The 22,118-nt window shown below is 38.7% G+C and overlaps 2 protein-coding genes across 2 annotated transcripts in view; both read right to left on the minus strand.

Moving 5' to 3' along the window:
* Positions 1 to 3,326: 3,326 nt before the first annotated feature.
* Atp5mg (ATP synthase membrane subunit g) lies at positions 3,327 to 11,615 on the minus strand. The gene is made up of 3 exons (XM_076846353.2): positions 11,292 to 11,615; positions 4,944 to 5,104; positions 3,327 to 3,527 (listed from the first exon to the last, which is right to left on the minus strand). Exons 1-3 carry the CDS (start codon positions 11,341 to 11,343, stop codon positions 3,429 to 3,431), a joined length of 312 nt encoding a protein of 103 aa, XP_076702468.1. The 5' UTR covers positions 11,344 to 11,615; the 3' UTR covers positions 3,327 to 3,428.
* Positions 11,616 to 14,320: 2,705 nt separating this feature from the next.
* The window catches only part of Ube4a (ubiquitination factor E4A), a 34,635-nt gene continuing 26,837 nt past the window's right edge, over positions 14,321 to 22,118 (minus strand). The window contains exons 18-20 of the mRNA XM_076846355.2: positions 21,606 to 21,753; positions 19,031 to 19,188; positions 14,321 to 17,313 (exon numbers count right to left, since the gene is read on the minus strand). Of these exons, the coding sequence (XP_076702470.1) occupies positions 17,184 to 17,313; positions 19,031 to 19,188; positions 21,606 to 21,753 (436 nt within the window). The 3' untranslated portion in view covers positions 14,321 to 17,183. The remainder of the gene's footprint in view (positions 17,314 to 19,030; positions 19,189 to 21,605; positions 21,754 to 22,118) is intronic.

Raw genomic sequence — 22,118 nt, forward strand, 5'->3', positions numbered from 1 at the left:
CAGTTACTTAGTTCCTTGCTTTTACTGAGGCTGGCTTTGAACTTGCGATCCTCCCGCCTCAGCCTACTGAGCCGCTGAAATTACAGGCATGTGCTATCGCACCCAGGGGACCATACACTCTTACGTGCATCCCATGCTTTTTTTGTTTTTGAGATTAGGTCTTGCTAGGCTGGTCCCAGACTCATGGGCTTGAGTAATCTTCTTGCCTCAGTCTTCTGGGTAGCTGGGACTACAGGTATGCACCACCTCACCTGACTCACCCCATGCATTTTCTTTCCTAGGGTTAGGTGGAATTGAAATTGCCAGCTCATACTGCACATTTTAATGGCTTTTTCTTAACTGTGCTTAAGATGTATATCTTAAGATACACACACACACATATTTATTGTATTTATTGTTTGCAGTGCTGAGGATTGAACCTGGGTCTCAGGCACACTAGCAAAGTGCTCTTCCATTGAGCTACATCCCCGCCCTTTTATTGAGATAAGGTTTCACTAAGTTGCCCAGGCCTCCCAAGTAACTGGGATTACAAATGCGTGCTGCCTGGCTGGCTGACTTAATATTTTATTTTTAAAATTTTTTGGGCACCAGGGATTGAACACAGAGATGCTCAACCATTGAGCCGCATCCCCAGCCCTTTTTTGTATTTTATGAGACAGGGTCTCACTGAATTGCTTAGTGCCTCACTGTTGCTGAGGCTGGCTTTGAACTTGTGATCTTCCTGCCTCAGCCACCCCAGCCACTGGAATTACAAGTGGGGCCACCGCGCCAGCAATATTTTTTGTAAAGATTGTTCTACCTGCCTAGTATACCATGATCCATTTTTCTTGGCTCTTATTTTCCTGGTTTACTTTAGATACACATCTCCTCTACAACCCCCTTGAACCTTCTTCTCAAATCTGGGTTAGCCTATCCCTTGCAGCATATCCCCCACAGCACCAGACTCAACTCTGCAAACAGGTAACAGTCTTATTCATGTTTCTAATATTTATATAGTGCCTGGAATTAGGAGGTGCACACTGAACATCCGAGTTAAATAATATTTAAGTTGCCAGTGACAAACACTTGGCACCCACATCCAGTGAAAGATTGCTTGAACAGTTCTCCACTAGGAGACAAGGTATGTGGAATTGTTAAAGGCAAAAAGAAACAAGCCTGGTGAAGTTAAGTCGCCACTTTAAGGAGCCCACTGCTATTTTAACCTCCTAAGAAAATTCTGTACATGCACTATTAGTCACAAGGGAGCTCAGAGGAGCTCTATAGGGCACAGGAGGAGGAAGTAGCAGTGAAGTGATAGTAATGTTTACTTTGAGGACTTTCAGGTGTGAGTATGTGGTTTAAAAAAGTAACATTATATATTATGAATCAACTAGGCCTCTATAGGTTATAAGGAGAGCTAGCGGATTTCACACCTTTTTCTGTTTAATACTTCTGCACTACCAGAAACAGAGAAATACAGATCATCATTATGGTTGTATTTCTGTGATCTTTTGTTCTGAATATTTTAAGTTACTGAATACTTTTTAAAAGGTTAGTTTCAGTTTTGATCACCTGTGTTTATTGCCGAAGCAGTTAAGTTGGGCATTACTTTCAGAAGAGTAGAAATCTCTATGGAAACTTTCTTTTTAAATTATTTTTTTTAGTTGTAGATGGATCCTCAACACTATTAAAAGATTAATACTATACTGTGAACCATACTGCTTTCACAATAAATATGCAACAACTTTTTAGTTATCATTTGCTGGCACTGCATGTTTTGCTATGGCTGTTAAGAGTAGGAGAGGATTAGAAACATGCCAATGAGCCAACCAAGGACTTTAAGGTTCCCAGGCAAAGGCTATGGTCAGTTATCTACTATATATCTACTATATATATCTTAATAAAATGGCTCAAGACAGACTGTTTACTTCTATTTATTTCAAGACACAATATACTATTTAGACCCATAGATGATACTGTTATAAACTTGTTTAATTATCTGTGGGATCTTTTATAAGTTCTAAAAATCATACAACCAGAAAGATTAACAATACACGTGAAAATTATACTTAAAAATACAGGTCACGGTTCTTATTTACTCTGAACTTCTGTTAAAGATGTTACAAACATTCATATTCAGAACCACCACCACTGTTATTCTTTTTGGGAAAGTAAATACTTTAGTAGACAAGTATCCCAACATTTATAGACACAACTGTTATCAAATGGGTCAATGATTACAGCAAAGACAAACAATCCAATTTTTCTCTTTGTTAACGTGTCTTCTTTTAAGACAGGGTCTCATCATGTAATCTAGGTTGGCTTCAAACTCTTGAGCTCAATTGACCCTCCTGCCTCAGGCTCTGAAGTTGCTGGGACTAAACGTTAGAAACACGCCAATGAGCCAACCAAGTACTTTAAGGTTTAAAGTACAGCTTTTACCAATATGATTTAACTACATCACTCTGGCACATGGTATTACTATATCTTTTGCTATAGCAAGTTCTAGTTTTCTCAAGACTTTTCCCCTCAAGTTTTCTGGAAAGCTTAAATATATATTTTTTTCTGTTGGTATTGGGGATGTAGCCCAGGGGGGCTTTACCACTGAGCTACATCCCCAATCCTTCTTAATTTTGAGACAGGGTCTCACTAAATTGCTTAGGGCCTTGCTAAATTACTGAGGCTGGTCTCAAACTTGTGATCCTCCTGCCTCAGCCTCCCAGACTGCTGGGATTAGAGGTGTGTGCCACTGTGCCCAACTTTAAATATTATAAAAATGTTATCCTCATATATTCATGTACCAGGTTGGTATAGTCACATATAAATTTTCCAGTTTCAGGATAAACAGACATGCATTTATTATTATATTTTTTAGTTGTAGATGAACACAATACCTTTATTCATTTTTATGTGGTGCTGAGAACCAAACCCAGTGCCTCACATGTGTTAGGCAAGTGCTCTACCACAGAGCTACAACTCCAGTCTCCTAGACATGCATTTAGAGCTATATTAATATATCCACTAAACAATCAAACTTAATATCAAGAAAAATTGTCCTGGGTATCAGTGGTTCAGACCTGTAATCCCAGTGACTCAGGAGGTTGAGGTAGGGGGATTACAGTTTGAGGTCAGCTTCAGAAATTTAGCAAAATCCTGGTTCAAAAAATAAAAGGGATTGGGAATATAGCTCAGTGGTAGGGTGCCTCCTGGGTTCAATGACCAGTACCACTCCCTTGACAAAAAACCCCAAAACCCAAACCCAAAACAAAAACAACCCCCAAAACAACAACAAAAACCTATGACCTTTTATACAGTATTTGACAGAAAAAACACTGATATCTGATACATCTTATTCTGATACATCTTTATTCAGATAGCAATCTGATCATATATGGTCCAAGAAAACTCAAATGATAAATCAAATATAATCAGATGTTAAAGATTGGTCTTCAAACGTTATAGCCAACGATGCCACGCTTGCCTATGATCTCTCCGATATAAAACCACATCCACACTTCAGTAGCCACCAAACCATTCAGCACAGCTTCCTGGAAAAAAAAAAAGGTAGTACAAAAAATTTTTTTTTGCAGTTGTAGATGGACAGCATGCCTTTGTGTGCTAAGGAATGAACCCAGTGCCTCACATGTGCTAGGCAAGCATTCTGCCACTGAGCTACAGCCTCAGCCCAAAAAGTAGTACCAATTTTAAGGTACCTTCTTTTCTTTATATATTATTTTCTAGGACTAAGTGACATAGAATATAAGGACACTATTCAAACTAGAGGGCAGTTTAGTCAAAGCCAAGAGTTAATAATGTTAACTTTGCTTACCTGCTGAGGACCCCTGAACTTTCAAATTCTGTAAGTTAAGTAGTCCAGAGCTTATAAATTCTTTCAAAGCATTCTTTAAAGACCTGAACTGACTTAACCCTTTCATTATTAGTTTATGAGACACTTTATGGGCCCTAAAACGACCTACATCCTGGAAATAGCTGACACATTTAGATAGGGCATTGATATGAAAGGATGGCTAAAGGAAGGCCAAATCTCTGAAAAGACATTTCTGCCTGGCTGAAGATAATCTGCTTAAAGATGAAGGACTGTTTTCCCATTTGTATTTCCTTTTTATTCACATATTATTTGGTTTAACTCGAAATATTCAGTACTCAGTTTCACAAATCAACATTTTATTGCCCCCCCCCCGCCAAAAATATACATATGGTTCCAGAAAGCAATGTTTCATACAGAGACAAATATGGACCTTGAAACGGGTTGAAAAAAATACCTTTATATAACAAAATTGAGCCTTTTCCTTTTAGTACTTCTAGAAGTGAATTTTCCCCTACAAAATTAGACCAGAGGTTATTAGAATCTTCTGATAAATAACCATATCTTCCAGGATGTAGGTTCTAAAGTCAATAACTATTATTTAGGCTTTTTATACCCTGTGCTCACTTGACTTATGAACGGCAAATTTAAGTAAACATAAAATTTAAGTTCTAATTTTTATGATATTTAATATTCATGTTAATATGATAACCCAGATTTGGTTAGCTTGCTGACTAATATAGTTTAAAAGCTATTTTGGCCGAATTGGGGACAATTCCAGGACTAAAGATGAATAAAAAAGTATAAATCAGGAAGTAAGCAATCATTTTAGTATAGTAACCAAAATTGGAAAGGAAGATGTTTTCCAGTTTTAAAAAAACGCTTACTTTTCTGTTATAGTATAAGACTATTAGGAAAACCAAGAAATAAAATAGCCAAATTATTTCTATGTAGATGACAAAATTAGAAAAGTAAATATCTTCCTTGGCAGTCAAAAAAAAAAAAAAAAAGAGATTATCTCTCATTATGTTGGATTCAGTCTCATTGAAAACACACATATTAATCAAAACAATCAGAAAAATCCCAAGGGAAGACATTTGCTGTTATGTACATACGTTTTCACTTAGCCCATAGTTACCTTAACTGTAAGCTGTTTGAAGCTACCAGTTTGAGCACTATTGACTATTTTTTTCAGGCTCTGAATAGCTGTAGGGATCTCAGCAGGGGTTGGAGGAACGAGCTCAACCTTGGCATAATGCCAAAATGTGGCCAATCGAGGCTTGGAGTAAGTCACAGCAGCTGGAAAACAAAACAAAACAAAACAAAAAAAAAACCCAGGATGAACTCACTAGAGACCGAAAGAAGCAGATGTGTGGGTTGGACACAAATATTTATTCATGCATCACATTCATTCACTGCTTGTACCAAATGTGCACCCGGTGTGAAAAGTCAAAGCTGCTCCCTGGTAACAAGAGGCTTTTAAAGATGCACAACACCTGTGTCACAGGGAAGTTCAATCAGGCAGGAAACTATAAGCACATTCAATTATGCTGGGATTTCACTAGTGGCCAGCTAGTATGCTACTTCACTTATGAATGGCAAATCTAATTAACTGTAAAGGTATCAGCATTTGTATTCAAACAGAAGAAAACAGCAGAAATTTATTCATATTTTATTGGTAGAGATCAGAAAATCAAGGGAAGAGGTCCAGAAGGGGAATGGGGGGAGGAAGGACCTACACAGAATGGCACCCTTAAGAACAAGATTAAAATTTATCATAATATTGGCTACAAATCTAGACAGAATTATACCAATTAGTATCCATTTTTGGTATCCTCATCAATATGTGCTGGATTAAATCTTTCTCTATCAAAGGCACAGCTGTTCCCTTTCAAAAACACCACAAATAATAAAAATAAAACCTACATGTATTGTTAAGAGCAGCCCAAACTAGACTCTATTACTAAGCTCAAATTCTTCAAGGCATTAATATTTCAAGAAGAGAGATTTTTTTTTTTTTAAATTTGATACCAGGGATTGAACCCAAGGGCACTTTATCACTGAGCCATATCCCCAGCCCTTTTTATTTTTTATTATGAGACAGGATTTAAGTTGCTTAGGGCCTTGATAAATTGATGAGGCTGGCTTTGAACTGGTGGTCTTCCTGCCTCAGTCTCCTGAGTCACTGGGATTATAGGAGTGCACCACCATGCCTGGCAAGAAAATAGACCCTTAATAAACTGGGAAAATGTGAGACTAGTGACTTCAGCAAGGTGGAGGGGAAAAAAAAAATCAAGCCAGATGTGGGTGGTGCATGCCTATAATTCCAGCAACTTGAGAGGTGAAGTAGAAGGATCACAAGTTCAAGACCAGCCTTAGAAACTTAGTGAGATTTTAGCAACTTAGCCAAACCCTGTCTCAAAATAAAAAGGGCCTGGGATATAGTTCAACTGTAAAACGCACCTGGGTTCTCATTATGAATAAATAAAATAATAAAATCATAAGAGGAACATAAAAATAGCAAGAAGTTGGAGGTATAGCTCAAAGAGTGCTTGCATGAAGCCCTGGGTTTGAGCCCCAGTGCAAAACTGCCGCAGTCTCTGGCTGGGCACAAATCACGAGCCTCCACACAGCTTGTAGATTCAAACGGCAATTCTTTATTCCCGAACTCACACCGGCCGTCTACAAACACGTTCTGGGGAAATCCACGTTCTCTGCCCAAATCCACTACTCCCAAGCTGTGTGGAGGCTCGTGATTTGTGCCCAGCCAGAGACTGCGGCACAAAACAAAAACAAACAAAAACCAAAACACAAATCCATGAACGTTCATAAAATGTCTATCATTATTATTTTTTTAATTGTAGTTGGACACAATACCTTAATTTTATTTATTTTTTTAATGTGGTGCTGAGGATTGAACCCAGGGCCTCGCACATGCTAGGCAAATGCTCTACCACTGAGCCACAACCCCAGGCCCCAAATGTCTATTATTTAAAGATGGGTTACCCAAGGTTGTTGGAGTTTTTTCTATTAAATGCCTGTATTTTGAGTATTTTACTATTTTTTCCCCCTTAACTGTAGATGGACACAATACCTTTATTTTATTTATTTATTTTTTTATGTAGTGCCAGGGTTCAAACCCCCGGTGCCTCATGCATGTAAGGCAAGCACTCTACCACTAAGCCACAATCCTGGCCCAGGATACTTTTCTTTTTCTTTTTTTTTAAAGAGAGAGGGGGAGAGAGAGAGAGAATTTTAATATTTATTTATTTATTTTTGTTAAGTTATCGGCAGACACAACATCTTTGTTTTTGTATGTGGTGCTGAGGATCGAACCCGGGCCGCACACATGCCAGGCGTGCGCCCTACCACTTGAGCCACATCCCCAGCCCCCAGGATATTTTTCTATTCTTAGAATCACTATCTCCCTGCTGGATGCAGTGGTACACACCTGTAATGCTAACGGTTTTGGAGGCTGAGGCAAGAGGATCACAAGTTCAAAGCCAGCTTCTGAAACTCAATGAGAACCTGTCTCAAAAGGGCTGGAGATGTAGACAGTGCTTAAGCACCCTTGGGTTCAATACTTGGTACCAAAGAGAGGAAAAAAAAAAATAAGAATCACCATCTTACTTATCCTGTGCTTGGGGCCAGGTAGTAACACTAGGTAGACATAAAACACTAAGAGACTGTTCTAAAGAGAACTGCCAATACCTACCAAATGGGACAATTAAAAAGTACAATGTCTTATGAAACAGTCAACAAACCATCTTTAAACTTACCCTTCAACACAGATATTTGTCCTTTAAAAACAACAACAACAACAACAACAACAAAAACCCCAAACAAACCCAAATAACTGGGGGCTGGTGATGTAGCTCAGTGGTAGAGCCCTTTGTTTAGCATGTATGATTCCTTGGGTTTGATCCCAGCACTGCAAACCCCTCTCTTCAAAAAGAGGAGCACACTGTACATAAAATACTACTTGAGTTGGTAAATGTTTCTTAGGAGCACAAGTTAATATACAAGGGATGAACAAAACATAAGTAAATGAATGACGGATAGTATAAACCAGATTTCTCAGTGATGAAAGGGAATTCAGAGACAAGCAAGAAAAGAAATAAGAATAGCCGGGGGCAGTAATGTGTGCCTGTAGTCCCAGCTACTCTGGAGGCTGAGATAGGAGGACTGCTTGAACCCAAGAGTTCAGAGCAAGGGTAGGCAACAAAGTGAGACCCCATCTCATATAAGAAAACAAAAAGTAAAAAACACAATAAAGTTGAGAGGTTATGGGGCTGGGGATGTGGCTCAAGCAGTAGCACGCTCGCCTGGCATGCTTGCAGCCTGGGTTCGATCCTCAGCACCACATACAAAGAAAGATGTTGTATCTGCCGAAAACTAAAAAATAAATATTAAAGATTCTCTCTCTTAAAAAAATAAATAAATCTTCTCTGTTAAAAAAAAAAAAAAGTTGAGAGGTTATTTTGGTCTGGTGGCATATAGAGGTAGAGCATCATGTGCTCAGCATGTGTAAGGTCCTGGGTTCAAGCCCCAGCACAAAACAAACAAAATCAAAACTCGTGCTACTGGATTACAGTTGCAAACATCCACGTGAACTCATGTTCACCTTAATACATGGGTTGGTATGCATGCCCCGTATGGATTTGTATCCGTATCTCTGTCCACTGACAGTCCCTAGAAGCTAATAGTCTAGTAGCAAGGAACAAACTCAACACCAAATCTTAGTTTCTAAATTCCATTATCAAAAACAAAACAAAACAAAAAACTAGTGCTCCTTGGAGAAATGGCCAATACTAAGGCTGAGCAAGAAAAAAAACCAAGATGAGTCTGAAACACCAGATAAATCCTGAGGGATATTCTTCAGGATACAGAGATAGATACCCCAACAGGGTCAAGATCATGAAAGATGAGGAAAGACTGGAAACTTCAGAAAGTAAGGGGGCACATCAAAGGAATAGAAATGCCAACTTAAAACAGTTCTCAATGGCCAATTTGAGCAAAAAATAAAGAATATTGGATAGGCAAAGTGTGAAATAAATGTAAATGAACCAATACAGTAAGTGATTGAGTAAATAAACGAAGAAGAGACAAATCTTTCTTACAGAAGAATTCCATTTAATAGTTGTAGATATTCCCCCCTACAGGAAATGGACCATCCAACCACCCTGGCTTCTGGCTGCAAACCCTCCTGCCCCAGGGGCCAGACATAGTTATTTGCTTCTAAACATCAGGTAGAAGTTAGTGCCAGGCATGCGGTAGCACATGCCTATAATTCCAGATACTCAGGAGGCTGAAGCAGGACCTGGATCACAAGTTCAAAGCCAGTCTGGACTACTTAGTGAGACCTGCTTCAAATTAAAAAGTAAAAAGGGTTGGGGATGAAGCTATGGGGAGACAACCCTGGGCTCAAATCCCAGTACTGAAAAACAAACAAAAAACCACTACCACCACAGGAAACCCCAAAGATATAGAAAGGGAAAATAATAACTCTACAGGGGAGGAATATATGAAATGCTACCTAAACCAAGGAATAAAAGCTTTTACAAGTGATATTATATAAATATACCTTTCTATAGATTGAGGGTATCTCATCTCTGTGGTATTCTTTCTCAAAATCCATAGTTCCAGACTAATCATGAGAGAAACAGCAGATAAATCCAGATTGAGGGATATTCTTCAGGATACATAGATAGACATCTCAAGACAGTCAAAGTCTTTTGAAAGATTAGGAAAAATTGGAAATGTCACAAATCAGAGGAGACTAGGAAGACATAACAACTAAATGTGATATCCTAAATTAGATCCTGGAATTACATTTAACACACAGGCCTATTCTATAAAGCAAGATACATTTCCATTTCAACATTCAGAGCCTAGTGAATTCTTCCTTTCCGAGTACTTTTGGAAGAATAAAAAGTTATCTTTCAATTGTTCACAATAACAGAGGAAAAAGATTTACACAACACACACACACACACACACACACACACACACACACACACACTCCTTTTTCTTTTGTGATACTGGGGATTGAATCCAGGGCACTCTATCACTGAGTTATATAGGGTCTTTGTAAGTTGCCAAAGCTGGCCTCAAACTTGTGATTCTCCAGCCTCAGCCTCCAAGTTGCTGGGATTACAGGTGTGCACACCATGCCCAGTAGGGATTATATATTTCATAACAAAAATTTATTTTGTTAATACTTTTCCTTTTGAATTTTATCACAGAAACTAGTTCATTTCCCAATATGTGAAAGCCACTAGGAAAAAAATCCATTTGAAATTATTAAAAGTTTTGCCTTATATTATCCACAAAGTCCAAAGATTGAAGCATTTTTCTTTTAATTTACACAAAAGTATAGAGCTTTTTAAACAGATAATTCAAGGATCTCAGTAACATAAAAACTGCAAATAAAATGGGAAAATGTATAACTTGTCTCACCAATAGACTGTGGGGTTCACAGACTGTAGGAAGAGAGAATCAAGTATATACTACAAGATTTTCATTGACTCATTGTTTGTGATGAAGTGAAGAGAGAATGAATAAGAAAATCAGACAGCATAATAGGCTTAAAAACATTGCACGTATTTTTCAGAATTCTGCTTTCTGGCCACAATTCCATTTTGATTAAATTTGAATAAAAACTATTTAGCAATCTGATCTTCAACCACTTACTACAATATACCACAACTAATGAAGAAACGTCAATTTAGCTCTTCTCACTCTAGGAATAAAATGAAGAACTTACAGAAAACAACTGAAGGTTTACCCACAGAACAGACTATTACTCAGGGCTGTGAATATTCGGGATTGTTCTGTATATAGCGAGCTACAGTGAGGTTCTTGGAACTGAAAAAATTCCATGAATGTTAAGCTATAATAACACAGATTATATTATTTATACGAATACCTTTCAATGCTTATTGGGACGGGGACACTCATCCATAAAGTCCAATTTCGCCTACAATTTCCCTTGGGTTAAAGCAGGGCAGAAGGCAAAGCACCGTTCAAAGCTCATCTCTGCTTCAACATTTCTACTGACTTTTCAATACTCTCCAATGAGAACAAGACTACCCGATGAGGTCAAATTTATGTACTTTCTCAAGTTTCTGCCCTTCCCCTTCCTATCTCTAACAGAGCCATCCCCTCTGCCTCCCTGTTCTAGGGGATCTAAAGGGGCGTAATGGAGCCGGCCGGGAGGTACTCAAGGCTTCCTTCCCCCTACCCCTCTTCACTGTCGTGGTTAGAATTCAGCTCCTTCTAGGTGGTAAAGAGAACCCAAGATGCAGAGCAGACGAGATGAGGGTCAGAGGGTCACAATCCTCCCACCCGCTCCCTGCACCGCCAGGCCGTCCCGCCCCGGTTCCCGCAGCTCCCTCAGGTCACCACAGCCCCCTTCTTCCCCTCGGGACCTCTAGGCCTCCCCGTAGCCCGTGTACCCGCCTCGGCAGCCTCACACCGCGCTCACCGTTCACCAGCGCCGGGGCCTTCTCCGCGAGGTTACGCACGAACTGGGCCATGGTTCTAGGGCAGAAGGTCCGTTGCCCCAAAGGCCGGCTGAATGTCACCCCCCGGAAGGATTCACTGCAGGACCCTATGCCACTTCCAATGTCAGGCCGCCCTTTTCCGCGCCGGTTCAAGATACTTAGGTGTCCTAGCGCCTTTGAGGAATCTAGTCAGTCAATTTATTTTTTTCAGCCGCGGACAGGAAGTGGATTTGAAAAGACGACACTAGAGGATAAATAGGAAATAATGGGATTCCTCAGAGAAAGAGGCATTTCTCGGGGCAGCCACTCGCGGAGGCCCGGAAGGCCGGCGAGGTGAGGAAGTGCGCATGCGTCCGTGCTTTTTTTTTTTTTTTTTTTTTTTTGGCGCTGACCCGCACAGTTTTGCTTAGGGTGCTCTGGGAGCTTCTCTAAAGTTGTCAAGGCCGGAAGGCATCGTTAAAATGCTCCTAGATCTACACTGTTTTAGAGACAGAGAGAGTCCAGGGCCAAACAAAAAGTGCAAAAAGTTGGGTGCCGAGCACACTACAAACCAAATCACTAGACTTAGCCCCCCCCCCACCCGTTTTTTTTTTTTTTTTTTTTTTTGGGTTATGAACTCCCATTTTTACTCCGTTTACAAATTGCAGAATCACATCAGATACACTTCCATTGATTTATATATTGCCATACTAGGGTCTGTTGTATTCTGCTGCCTTTCCTATCCGTTACTACCCCCCTCCCCTCCCCTCCCCTCCCCTCCCCTCTTCTCTCTCTACCCACTCTACTGCAGTTCATATCTCCCCCTTGTATTATTTTTCCCTTTCCCCTCGTTACCTCTTGTATGTAATTTTGTATAACCCTGAGGGTCTCCTTCCATTTCCATGCAATTTCCCTTCTCCCTCCCTTTCCCTCCCACCTCTCGTCCCTGTTTAATGTTAATCTTCTTCTCATGCTCTTCGTCCCTACTCTGTTCTTAGTTACTCTCCTTATATCAAAGAAGACATTTGGCATTTGTTTTTTAGGGATTGGCTGGCTTCACTCAGCATAATCTGCTCTAATGCCATCCATTTCCCTCCAAATTCTATGATTTTGTCATTTCTTAATGCAGAGTAATACTCCATTGTGTATAAATGCCACATTTTTTTTTATCCATTCGTCTATTGAAGGGCATCTAGGTTGGTTCCACAGTCTTGCTATTGTGAATTGTGCTGCTATGAACATCGATGTAGCAGTGTCCCTGTAGCATGCTCTATTTAGGTCTTTAGGGAATAGACCGAACATTTTAGGTGGACACAATATCTTTATTATTATTTTTTATGTGGTGCTAAGGATTGAACCGAGTGCATGCTAGGCGAGCACTCTACCACTGAGCCACAACCCCAGCCCATGGACTCGGTCCCTCTTTAATTGATGTTTTCTAATGTCAATGTCTTGTATCTAGATTGGAATCCAATTTCCTTAGTTCTTTAACTAGTCACAAGGAGCAGTGCAGATAGGAGGGAAAAAAATCCCTTTGATTGAGGCATTTTTTTTTTTTTTTTTTTTTTGGTGCCTGGGATTGAACTCAGGGGCACTCGACCACCGAGCCACATCCCCAGCCCTATTTTGTATTTTATTTAGAGATACGGTCTCATTGAATTGCTTGGTGCCTCCCTATTGCTGAGGCTGGCTTTGAACTTGAGATCCTCCTGCCTCAGCCTTCCAAGCCGCTGGGATTACAGGCGTCCGCCACCGCGCCCGTATGCCTGGCTTTTCTGAAATTTAACGAAAGCGTGGGTGTGTTAGGTATTACCTTCACCGGGAATGAGATCGATAAATACCTTGGGAGTGCAGAGTTCGGAAACAAGAGGTAGCAGTGTAAACGCGAGCGGGGGAACATCAGTATTAGATAGGCATGGTGTGGATCTTAGAGATCCTTGAGGGGTGGTTGAAACTTCATAGTTGAGTATGACTGGAAGAAAGGGCTGGAGTTGTAGCTCAGCGGTAGAGTGCTTACCTAGCATGCGTGAGGCGCTGGGTTTGATCTTCAGCACCGCATTAAAAAAAATAAAAATGAATGAATGGAATAAAGATATCGTGTCCAACTACAACTAAAAAATAAATATATAAAAAAGAAATTATATTTGATGAGATGAACAGAAGTTATCCAGACGAAACCTGAGCAAAAGTAAAACTGATGAAATGGTTAAGAGATAAAGAAAAGGTTAACTTAGCAATATGAAAATCTTTGACGTTAACTAGCCATTTCAAAAACAGGCTAGAAGCCAGAGTGATTGGGTGAAGAAATATGGCTTTAAGGGAATACAAGTCAGAAAATCAAAGCGGGAAGTGGAACTCAAGAAAACAGAACACAGAGGAGGGGAATTCACAAGAGCCCTGAGGCAGGAAAGGAGGTGGAGGAATTAGCTTGGGAACAGTGGGACCTTTCCTACCGATTGGGGTGTTGGGAGAAGAGCTTGAAAGTGGAGACTCTGAGGTCTTCCGTTCTCAGGGAAATAGAAAGCAATGTCATCTGGTAACCCGGATAGGGTGGGAGAATTTGAGGAAAGAGGTTACACAGAAGGTTTGTCAGGAAATGTTCAAGACCACAAGTTTGTGGTTACACCATTCTAAAAAAATTGGGTTGGTTTGGATTCAACAGTGGTCTCTTTCTTGGATACTGGGCTGCGGGGAACAGCTGGATTAATCTAGGCTGAGGTGTTGTATGGATGGGTTATAGAACGAAAAGGGGTCAATAAAGGAGAATATGGTGGAAAATGATTAAAATGAAAGACCTGAGGTTTAGGCCAGCTAAAGAAAATGGAGCCAAACAGGGGCTAATTTGAGACTCATCTTCTGAGGTAACTCCAGGGTCCCCCCAGAGACCTAATGAATTGGGTTAGGTCAGCTAGGTCACAAATTATTTGATAATACCTACCGAAAAACAGCGTAAGTTAGAGTCCTCTAGATTTTTGAGGTATTTCTGAATCTGCCACTAGCTTTTAATACTATAATAAAATGACAACAAAGGTTGTAAGTCAGGTGTTCATTTATTAAATACAAGTTTGAACAAACACCCCCAGGCAAGTATGACAAGAAGTAACCTTCCTGGAATGTTTCAAAATAGTTATGTTGATCAAGTTTTACTTTAGTCAACCATTTTTTGATGTTTTGCTTTTCATTTTGTTTCTAGGTTCCTTTCCTGTTTTGCTGTTAGAGCATGTACATTATTTCCTTGCATGACAACAGTGCAGCATCAGCCTCTGGCTTGTAAAGGCACCCAGTAGACTTATACCTCGTACAGTGGCTGCTTAGAAACCAGCATCAAATAAAGTTATGAAGCTTTTGTAGAGTGTGATCCCAAACAGCAACAGGTGCCTTCACCTGCACCATTAAAATACCTCTAATTTCCTTCAGTTTTCACATATTAAAAACTATACTAAAAAAAAAAACTGCTTGATAAAACCTATTTAAATAATTTTCCATAGTATTAGCCTCTTGTTAAGTTATGAGCAATACCAGAGCTAATTAGTCTTCATTTTCCTATCATACTCCAGCAAAGCCAACACATAAAACAATGTATGTCACATATCTACTCTTAAAGATTTAGAGCTGCTGCTGAGTTCCGGACAAAGCACCTCCTTACATATCCAAATGCATATATGCACCATGTTGTACCAAGATGATAACTTATTTAATGTCTCAATTTTTTTGACATCCTAAGTTACTTCACAGAAAAAAAGAAGGCACAGAGGACACTTGGTTTCCTTACCAATAGTGTCCTTAAGCTACACACTTGCTTTTGTGATAAGTTTAAAGATATTCAGCAGCATTAATGGTGCCACAGCCATTCATAAAGAGGCTCAGGAAAAGAGTTTTATATATTACAAAAAAAAAAAAAAAAAAAAGAAAAAAAAAAAAGCTTGCCAGAAAAGGCGTACAATCTGAATGCAAAGTACAAAACAGATACTGGAGGCAGCATAGAGGTTGTTAGCTACAAAGCTTCTGCAAACAGCTGCCTTCTGAGGTTTTGTGCCCATTTTCCTCTTTATTCTACAAAACTGTTTTTTCCTCCTTCTTAAAATGAAAACATCCTATTAGATTGGATTTGGAAGATAATGCAAGTACATATACGTAGAAGTTTATTTTATACACAGGTCACTCTTAGAGAAAAAAAATAAGGAAAATAAATATGAAATGAAACTGACTTTATAAGTCCTATCAACCCACACCTTAAAAGGCCTGGGGAACACAATGAATTAATCTTACATTCTGGCATTTTGCAGGTGTCCCAGATTTCCTTTTCATTTATAAGTGCAGCAACAGACATCTATTTTCTATCATGGGTGGTAGGCCCAATCTGATTTGAGTTTTCCAGCTGATTATCAAAAACACATCAAGGACTCCTTATAGCAACTTGTGCTAGAATATTGTAAAACTACTATCATATTTGAAAGAGGCCGTAGTTAACAATGATGTCCTCTAAAGAAAGCAATGATCCCTATTTCTAAATTGTATCACTTTTACCTTATGATATCTCTGGGCTTAGATGAATACTAATATAAAGACAATCCACAGGGGAATGTCCCTCACTCGGCATGTTAAGCTACACAATTAAGTGGGGAACTCCGGCCCAACTTATAAAAGTGGGGTACTTCCACTTACTAACTACTTGGGACTAAGTGGATACTAAATGGCTTGTGGACAAGGTTTTGCTCAAATTCCTACTTTATTAATTGATGACCCAAGGCTATGTTAGAAGCAGCTCTTAGAGGCCAGGCCACAAGCCCAAACATTAAATATATACATTTTATAGTCTCAGAATTTCACCTGTCTAGAATGAGTATCTGAGTAAACATGGCCACACACTGCATATATCTTACTGTGGGAGAGACAACAGAAAGTGGCACTCAATTTATATTATACCAATATAAAAAAGTACATGGTATGTATGTATGTGTGAGATATACTGTTGATATTAGTGTCTTATATGATGTTTTTCATGTTTACAATATTTGTTGCCTAACTTCTATTCATGTCTAGTCTTTGTAACAATAGATTTTTATAAGAGAAAAAAAGGTCTGACAGTTTATTAATACCTTCACCCCATAATTTTTTGACTTAAGTGTCTAAAATGCAAGTTTGCCCAATCACTAATCCTCATAAAAAGGCTGCAGGGCTGAAGTTTTGGTGGTGACAACCCCATGAGAGTGTGTGTGTTTGTGATAATATCTTGAGTTACAAGGTAACACAAAATTAAGAGCTATCAACAGAAGTTGCATAAGATTCCTTTAAAAAAAAAATCTATCATCTTATTCAAAAGTCAACACGAACATCAAGGTATCTGCTTTTATGTTAAACGTTGTTTTGTAACATCATAGAGCTATAACAAGTATAAGGGCTTAAGTCCAGATCATGAGGACTAGTAAATTTGCAGGTAATGCAGGATTTTCTGGTTATATCAACTGTCATTGAAATACATGACACTGCAGACTTAAAAAGTACTGCTCACTAAAAATGTCTGGGCAGTACTTGGGGAGAAAAATAGTAAAGTGGAGGGAAGTTTTAGCAGTTGAACTAATAAGGTAGGAAAAATAGGAATAGAGAAAAAAGGCTGAAAATTAGCGATTTATAATCACTGGGTGATTATAAGAAGTATAATTTCCTGCAAGCCAGGGGAGCACTGACAAATTCTCAGGAATCTTAATTATCATAATTTGAGCAAAAGCAGTCTCAAATTTAATAAAGAAGATGAAAAAAAAAAAAAAAGAAAAAAAGAAAAAGAAAAGGAGGAAAGAAAGAAAGAAAAAAGAAAGGAACAGAACTAGAAAAAAAGAAACCAATTGTTTATCTACACTCTGGGGTTGGTTTTTGGTTTGCTTAGTTCACAGTATTTATTCAAGTTGCTCCTTTTGCTGTTGTTTCCTCTCTGCAAGCCACCGTTGGATTTTTTCTTTTAGTTCAGTGTTTGGCCGGATCTGGTCCATGGTGAGGGGACTGCGGTTAAAAGGATCTGTTTGGTCACTGGGACAGAGAGAGAGAGAAAGGGGGTTATTTTTATGAGTTCTAGCATCCTAAGCCAAAAATAAAGCATCTTACTTGGACTTTGACTGAAGCTAACCATTCATTGCAACTATGAGTCAAATCTTGACCTGGGGATTAGAAAGAGTGAGATGAGAAAAAGAACGATTCAGGAGTTGTCTCTTGTTAACAAACTATCTCAAAACTGCTTGTTCAGATGACTTTTGATTCCAGTGGCTTAAAAAATGCTATTTTTTTTTGCATCTGTCACCAGACTTTAGCTTCTCTAAGACAGAGACCCTATACATTCATGTCAATGTAAGACACTATTTGTAGTTTTTGTTTTTTTTCCTTTTTGGAGATGGGGTCTCACTGTTGCCTAGGTTGGCCTCAAATGATCCTCTTGCCTTAACTTCCCTAACAGTTGGGTCTACAGATGCATACTACCATGCCCGGCTAACTATTTGTAGTTCTAGTGACAGTTGCAAAAAATAAAAAAACAAAAGATTCATGACATAACATTAAGGGCTAATATATCTTCTGTTTATATTCTGAGATAACTACACAATAAAAATTTTCATTGACACTTTAGAAAAGACATACCACCTTATATAGCATCATGCATAAAGGGAAAGCTTAATACCTAATACCATGAAGCATAAAATTCATTTTATCATTTTTTTTTCTTTTAGTGGTATTGGGGATTGAACTTAGTAATATTCTGTCTCTGAGATATATCCCCAGTCCTTTTTTCTTAAATCTTATTTTTGAGACAGGGTCTTGCTAAGTTGCTGAGGCTGGCCTTGAAACTTGTGATCTTTTGTCTCAACTTCTGTTTTAGTCAGACACAATATCTTCATTTATGTATTTTTGTGTGGTGCTGAGGATCGAACCCAGGGCCTCACATGTGCTAGGCGAGCGGTCTACCGCTGAGCCACAACACCAGCACTCAACTTCTTAAGTAGCTGGAATTAGAGTTGTGTGCCACCGTACCCAGTTATTTTTTTGATATTTAAAAACTGCCTTAAATCTCGGTCAACTTACATAACTGTAAAACATGAATAGTCTTTCAATATCCATTTCTATTTAATGCTATACTTAAAAAAGTTAAGGGGTTGACAGGACCATGGAGTATACATGTAGTTCCAGCTACTCAGGAGGCTAAGGCAGGGCAGAATTCCTGCCTGAGGTCAGTTTGGGTGAAGTGGTGAGACCTTGTCTCAAAAAGAAAAAAAAAAAAAAAAAGGAGGTGTTTGGTATCAAATAAGCTACCGTTTATCTTTATTCTTGTCTTTTCTATAGATATTAGGAGGCAACTATCCAAATAATGCTACCATTTATCTTTATTCCTGTCTTTTCTATAGATATTAGGAGGCAACTATCCAAATAGCAAGTGAACTGGGGAAAATTCATAGCTACCCCATGGGTGGGGTCCAAAGAGAGAAACAGAGTTAACTCATATAGTATAAAATTTGAATTAAAGCAAAAAATAAAACCTTTGTCTTTTATATTTAAAAAAAATTTTTTTTTTTAAGTTGTAGCTGAACACAATACCTTTATTTTATTTGTTTATTTTTATGTGGTACTGGAGCTCTAACCCAGTTCCTCATGCATTCTAGGCAAGCGCTCTACCATTGAACCACAACCCCAGCCCTGTCTTTTTTACTTTTTATAATTTAAATAAGCTCTGCTTCTGGGGCTGCTTTTGTGAGTGACCTACCTGAGCAAATGTCTGGCAATGGTGGACCTATCCACAGTGACTCTGGAAGACGGCAGCACCACAGGGTCAGACATTAGTGTGCTCATGATAGGATCCAGGAACTCATCACAGGCATCTGCATAGGTCTCCTCTTCTTGTTGTTGGAGGTCTGCAAGAGACTGAGAACACAATACCTGTTAGTTAAAGTATGTTCACAGTACAGCTGAATTCATAATGCTAAAAGGCTATAACTTAATCTTGGTCATTAATAAATCAATGACAAACCTTAACTTTATTATTTTTAATTATTATTATTTTTGGTACTGAAGATTGAGCCCAAGAGCGCTTTACTACTGAGTCATATCCCTAGCCCTTTTTATTTTTAATTTTGAGATCGGGTCTGGCTAAGTTGCCCATGCTGGCCTCAAAACTTGTAATCCTCCTGCCGTGGTCTCCCGAGTTACTGGGATTATAGATGTGTGCCACCATGCCCAGTTCTTAGTTTTAAGGTATGTACCATCATGCCTGGGCTCTTACCTTGATTGTTATTTTTTTAAACCAGCCAAAATAGATATTTCAGAAGCAAATTTAATATTGCACCCCAACTCCGAACTTGCAAGTTGGGTCACCTGCTGGCAGTCAAGACTAGAAACAGGTATAAGTATTAGCAGGAAAAGAACTACACCATATACAACATCTTTCTGGCAACAGTTCTATTATAAATGCCATAATCAAAAGGGGATGGAAAGGAGGGTTACTTTTTGAGTTAGTCACGCAGCCTGTGTGTGAAAAACAATTTATGGATTTTGATATAAACAGAAACAGGAATTTAAAAGAAGCTTAAACATTTGATACCTATCCCTAAATCCTTAGAGATTCATCTGGCTAAGCTCTAGGCCAAGAATGAAATCTAACTCCATAAAAAAGAAACTCACATCAGTAAGAATATTGATTCTCTTTTCTTTTTCCCTCCCTCCCTTTCTTTTTAGTACTGGGGATTAAATCCAAAGGTGATCTACCACTAAGCTACATTCTCAGCCCTGTTTCAGACAGGATCTTGCTAAGATGCCTAGACTTGACATCTTTCTGCCTCAGTCTTTGAAGTTACTCAGATTACAAGCATGCTCCACCATACCCAACTCAATAAGAAAGGTTTTTCTATTAGACTTCTGCACCATTTTTCCTTCTTAACCATTTCTGAAGGAGCTGTCATATTCCAACCAAAGGGACTAAGTGAATACAGTGCAGTAGTTCAATCTTTAAAATGTATGCCTATTTCAGTGTAAGTTACCTACCAACTATATATGTAGAGAACAGAGAAAGATAAAAATCAGTTACTGAAAACTATGCATATTGAATTTCATCCTAAAATGTTCTTCTGCATTAACATTCTAAATTTTCAAGTCTACTAGTAACTCTGGGAAGTTTTCATAAAAAGCTTCCAAAAATGTATACTCTTTTCTTTTAGAAGTTGTTTCTTTAATTTCTGTTCTTGTTCTTAGGTGAAAAAAGAGTAATTTTTTGGATATATGTCATGTATATGTATATATGTTATATACACACGTTATAAATGTGTGTATACACACACACACACACACACACACACACACATATAAAAATATATAAATATATGTTACAGCCAGGCATGGTGGTGCATGCTTATCATCCCAGCAACTTGGGATGCTGAGGCAGGAGGATCTCTAGTTCAAAGCCAGCTTTAGCAACATCGAAGCGCTAAGCAACTCAGTGAGACCCTGTCTCTAAATGAAATACAAAACAGGGTTGGGATTTGTCTCAGTGGTCAAGTGCCCCCTAGTTTAATCCCAGTACCAAAAAAAAAAAAAAAAGTATAATATATATACTATATATTGTTATATAATAATATATATATATATATACACTATATATTGTTATATAAAAAATATATACAACAAATGTATATATTTTTGGTATTGGGGATTGAACCCAGGATGGCTTAACCACTAAACCATATCCCTAACCCATTTTATTATTTTTTTGGGGGGACAGGGCCTCACTAAGTTGCTGAAGCTGGCTTTGAATGTGTGATCCTCCTGTCTCAGCCTACTGAATACATACTGGGCAAAATAAGAAGATGGAAGCTCCAGTTACTGACAAAGAAGAATCACCTATTTCTAGTTTCTCAAGGCAAACTTTTTTCTCCCTGAAATAGGGCAAAATTAAGCATAGTTGAGTTGGCAATGTGATTTTTGCAATCAACATTTTGTTACAGTGCTGAGAACTGAACCTAGGGCTCACACATGCTAGGTAAGTGCTCTATTACTGAGGTACAACCCCAGTCCCTGTCAAAGTGATCTTTTTTGAGTGTATGTATGGTACTAGAGATTAAACTCAGGGCCTCAAATGATCTAGGCAAGCGCTCTACCATGAAGCCACATCTTCAGTCCTTTTTATTTTATTTTGAGGCAGGGTCTCACTAAATTCCAAGGCTGGCCTGGAACTTGTGATCTTTATGCCTCAGCTTCGTATGTAGCTGGTTTTATAGGTGTTTAGCCCCATGCCAGTGACAATGTGATTTTTATTGAGCATATGAGGAAACAAATTCTCCTCTCCTCACCTTGATTTTCTCTGCCAGATTACTAAAAGCCACAATCATATTCCCAGGCTTATTTATTTTCTTCAGGACTCGAACTGTCTGTGCAAAGAGAGTTGGGGAATAGGAACGTCCATCCTTGGGCACAGTGGCACAGAAATTCTCCTCATCCCTGGAAAGTCAGCATTAGAAAGAAACTGAGCATCAGAGGGTAGTTGATGGGAAGATAATAGATGGGCATAGAACAATCATTCTCATCACTTATCTTGTAATGTACTTTTTTTCTTTTCTTTTTTTTTTTGTGGTCCTGGGGATTGAATCCAGGGCCTCATGCTTTCAAGGCAAGCACTCTACCACAGAGCCACATCCCCACCCCTATAATGTACTTTTTTTAAAAAATATTTTTTTAGTTGTAGATGGACACAATATCTTTATTTATTTATTTATTTTTATGTGGTGCTGAGGATCGAACTCAGAGCCTCACACTTACTAGGCAAGAGCTCTATCACTGAGCCACAACCCCAGCCTCCGTATAAT

The sequence above is a fragment of the Callospermophilus lateralis genome, chromosome 2, assembly GCF_048772815.1.
Source record: "Callospermophilus lateralis isolate mCalLat2 chromosome 2, mCalLat2.hap1, whole genome shotgun sequence".
Classification (NCBI taxonomy): domain Eukaryota; kingdom Metazoa; phylum Chordata; class Mammalia; order Rodentia; family Sciuridae; genus Callospermophilus; species Callospermophilus lateralis.

Excerpts from the sequence above, each read along its gene's own strand:
- Atp5mg (XM_076846353.2), bottom strand. The coding sequence starts at position 11,343 with ATGGCCCAGTTCGTGCGTAACCTCGCGGAGAAGGCCCCGGCGCTGGTG. Across the intron at positions 5,105-11,291 it reads GGCCCCGGCGCTGGTGAACG|CTGCTGTGACTTACTCCAAG; the intron begins GTGAGCGCGGTG and ends TTTGTTTTCCAG. Across the intron at positions 3,528-4,943 it reads TCAAACAGCTTACAGTTAAG|GAAGCTGTGCTGAATGGTTT; the intron begins GTAACTATGGGC and ends TTTTTTTTCCAG.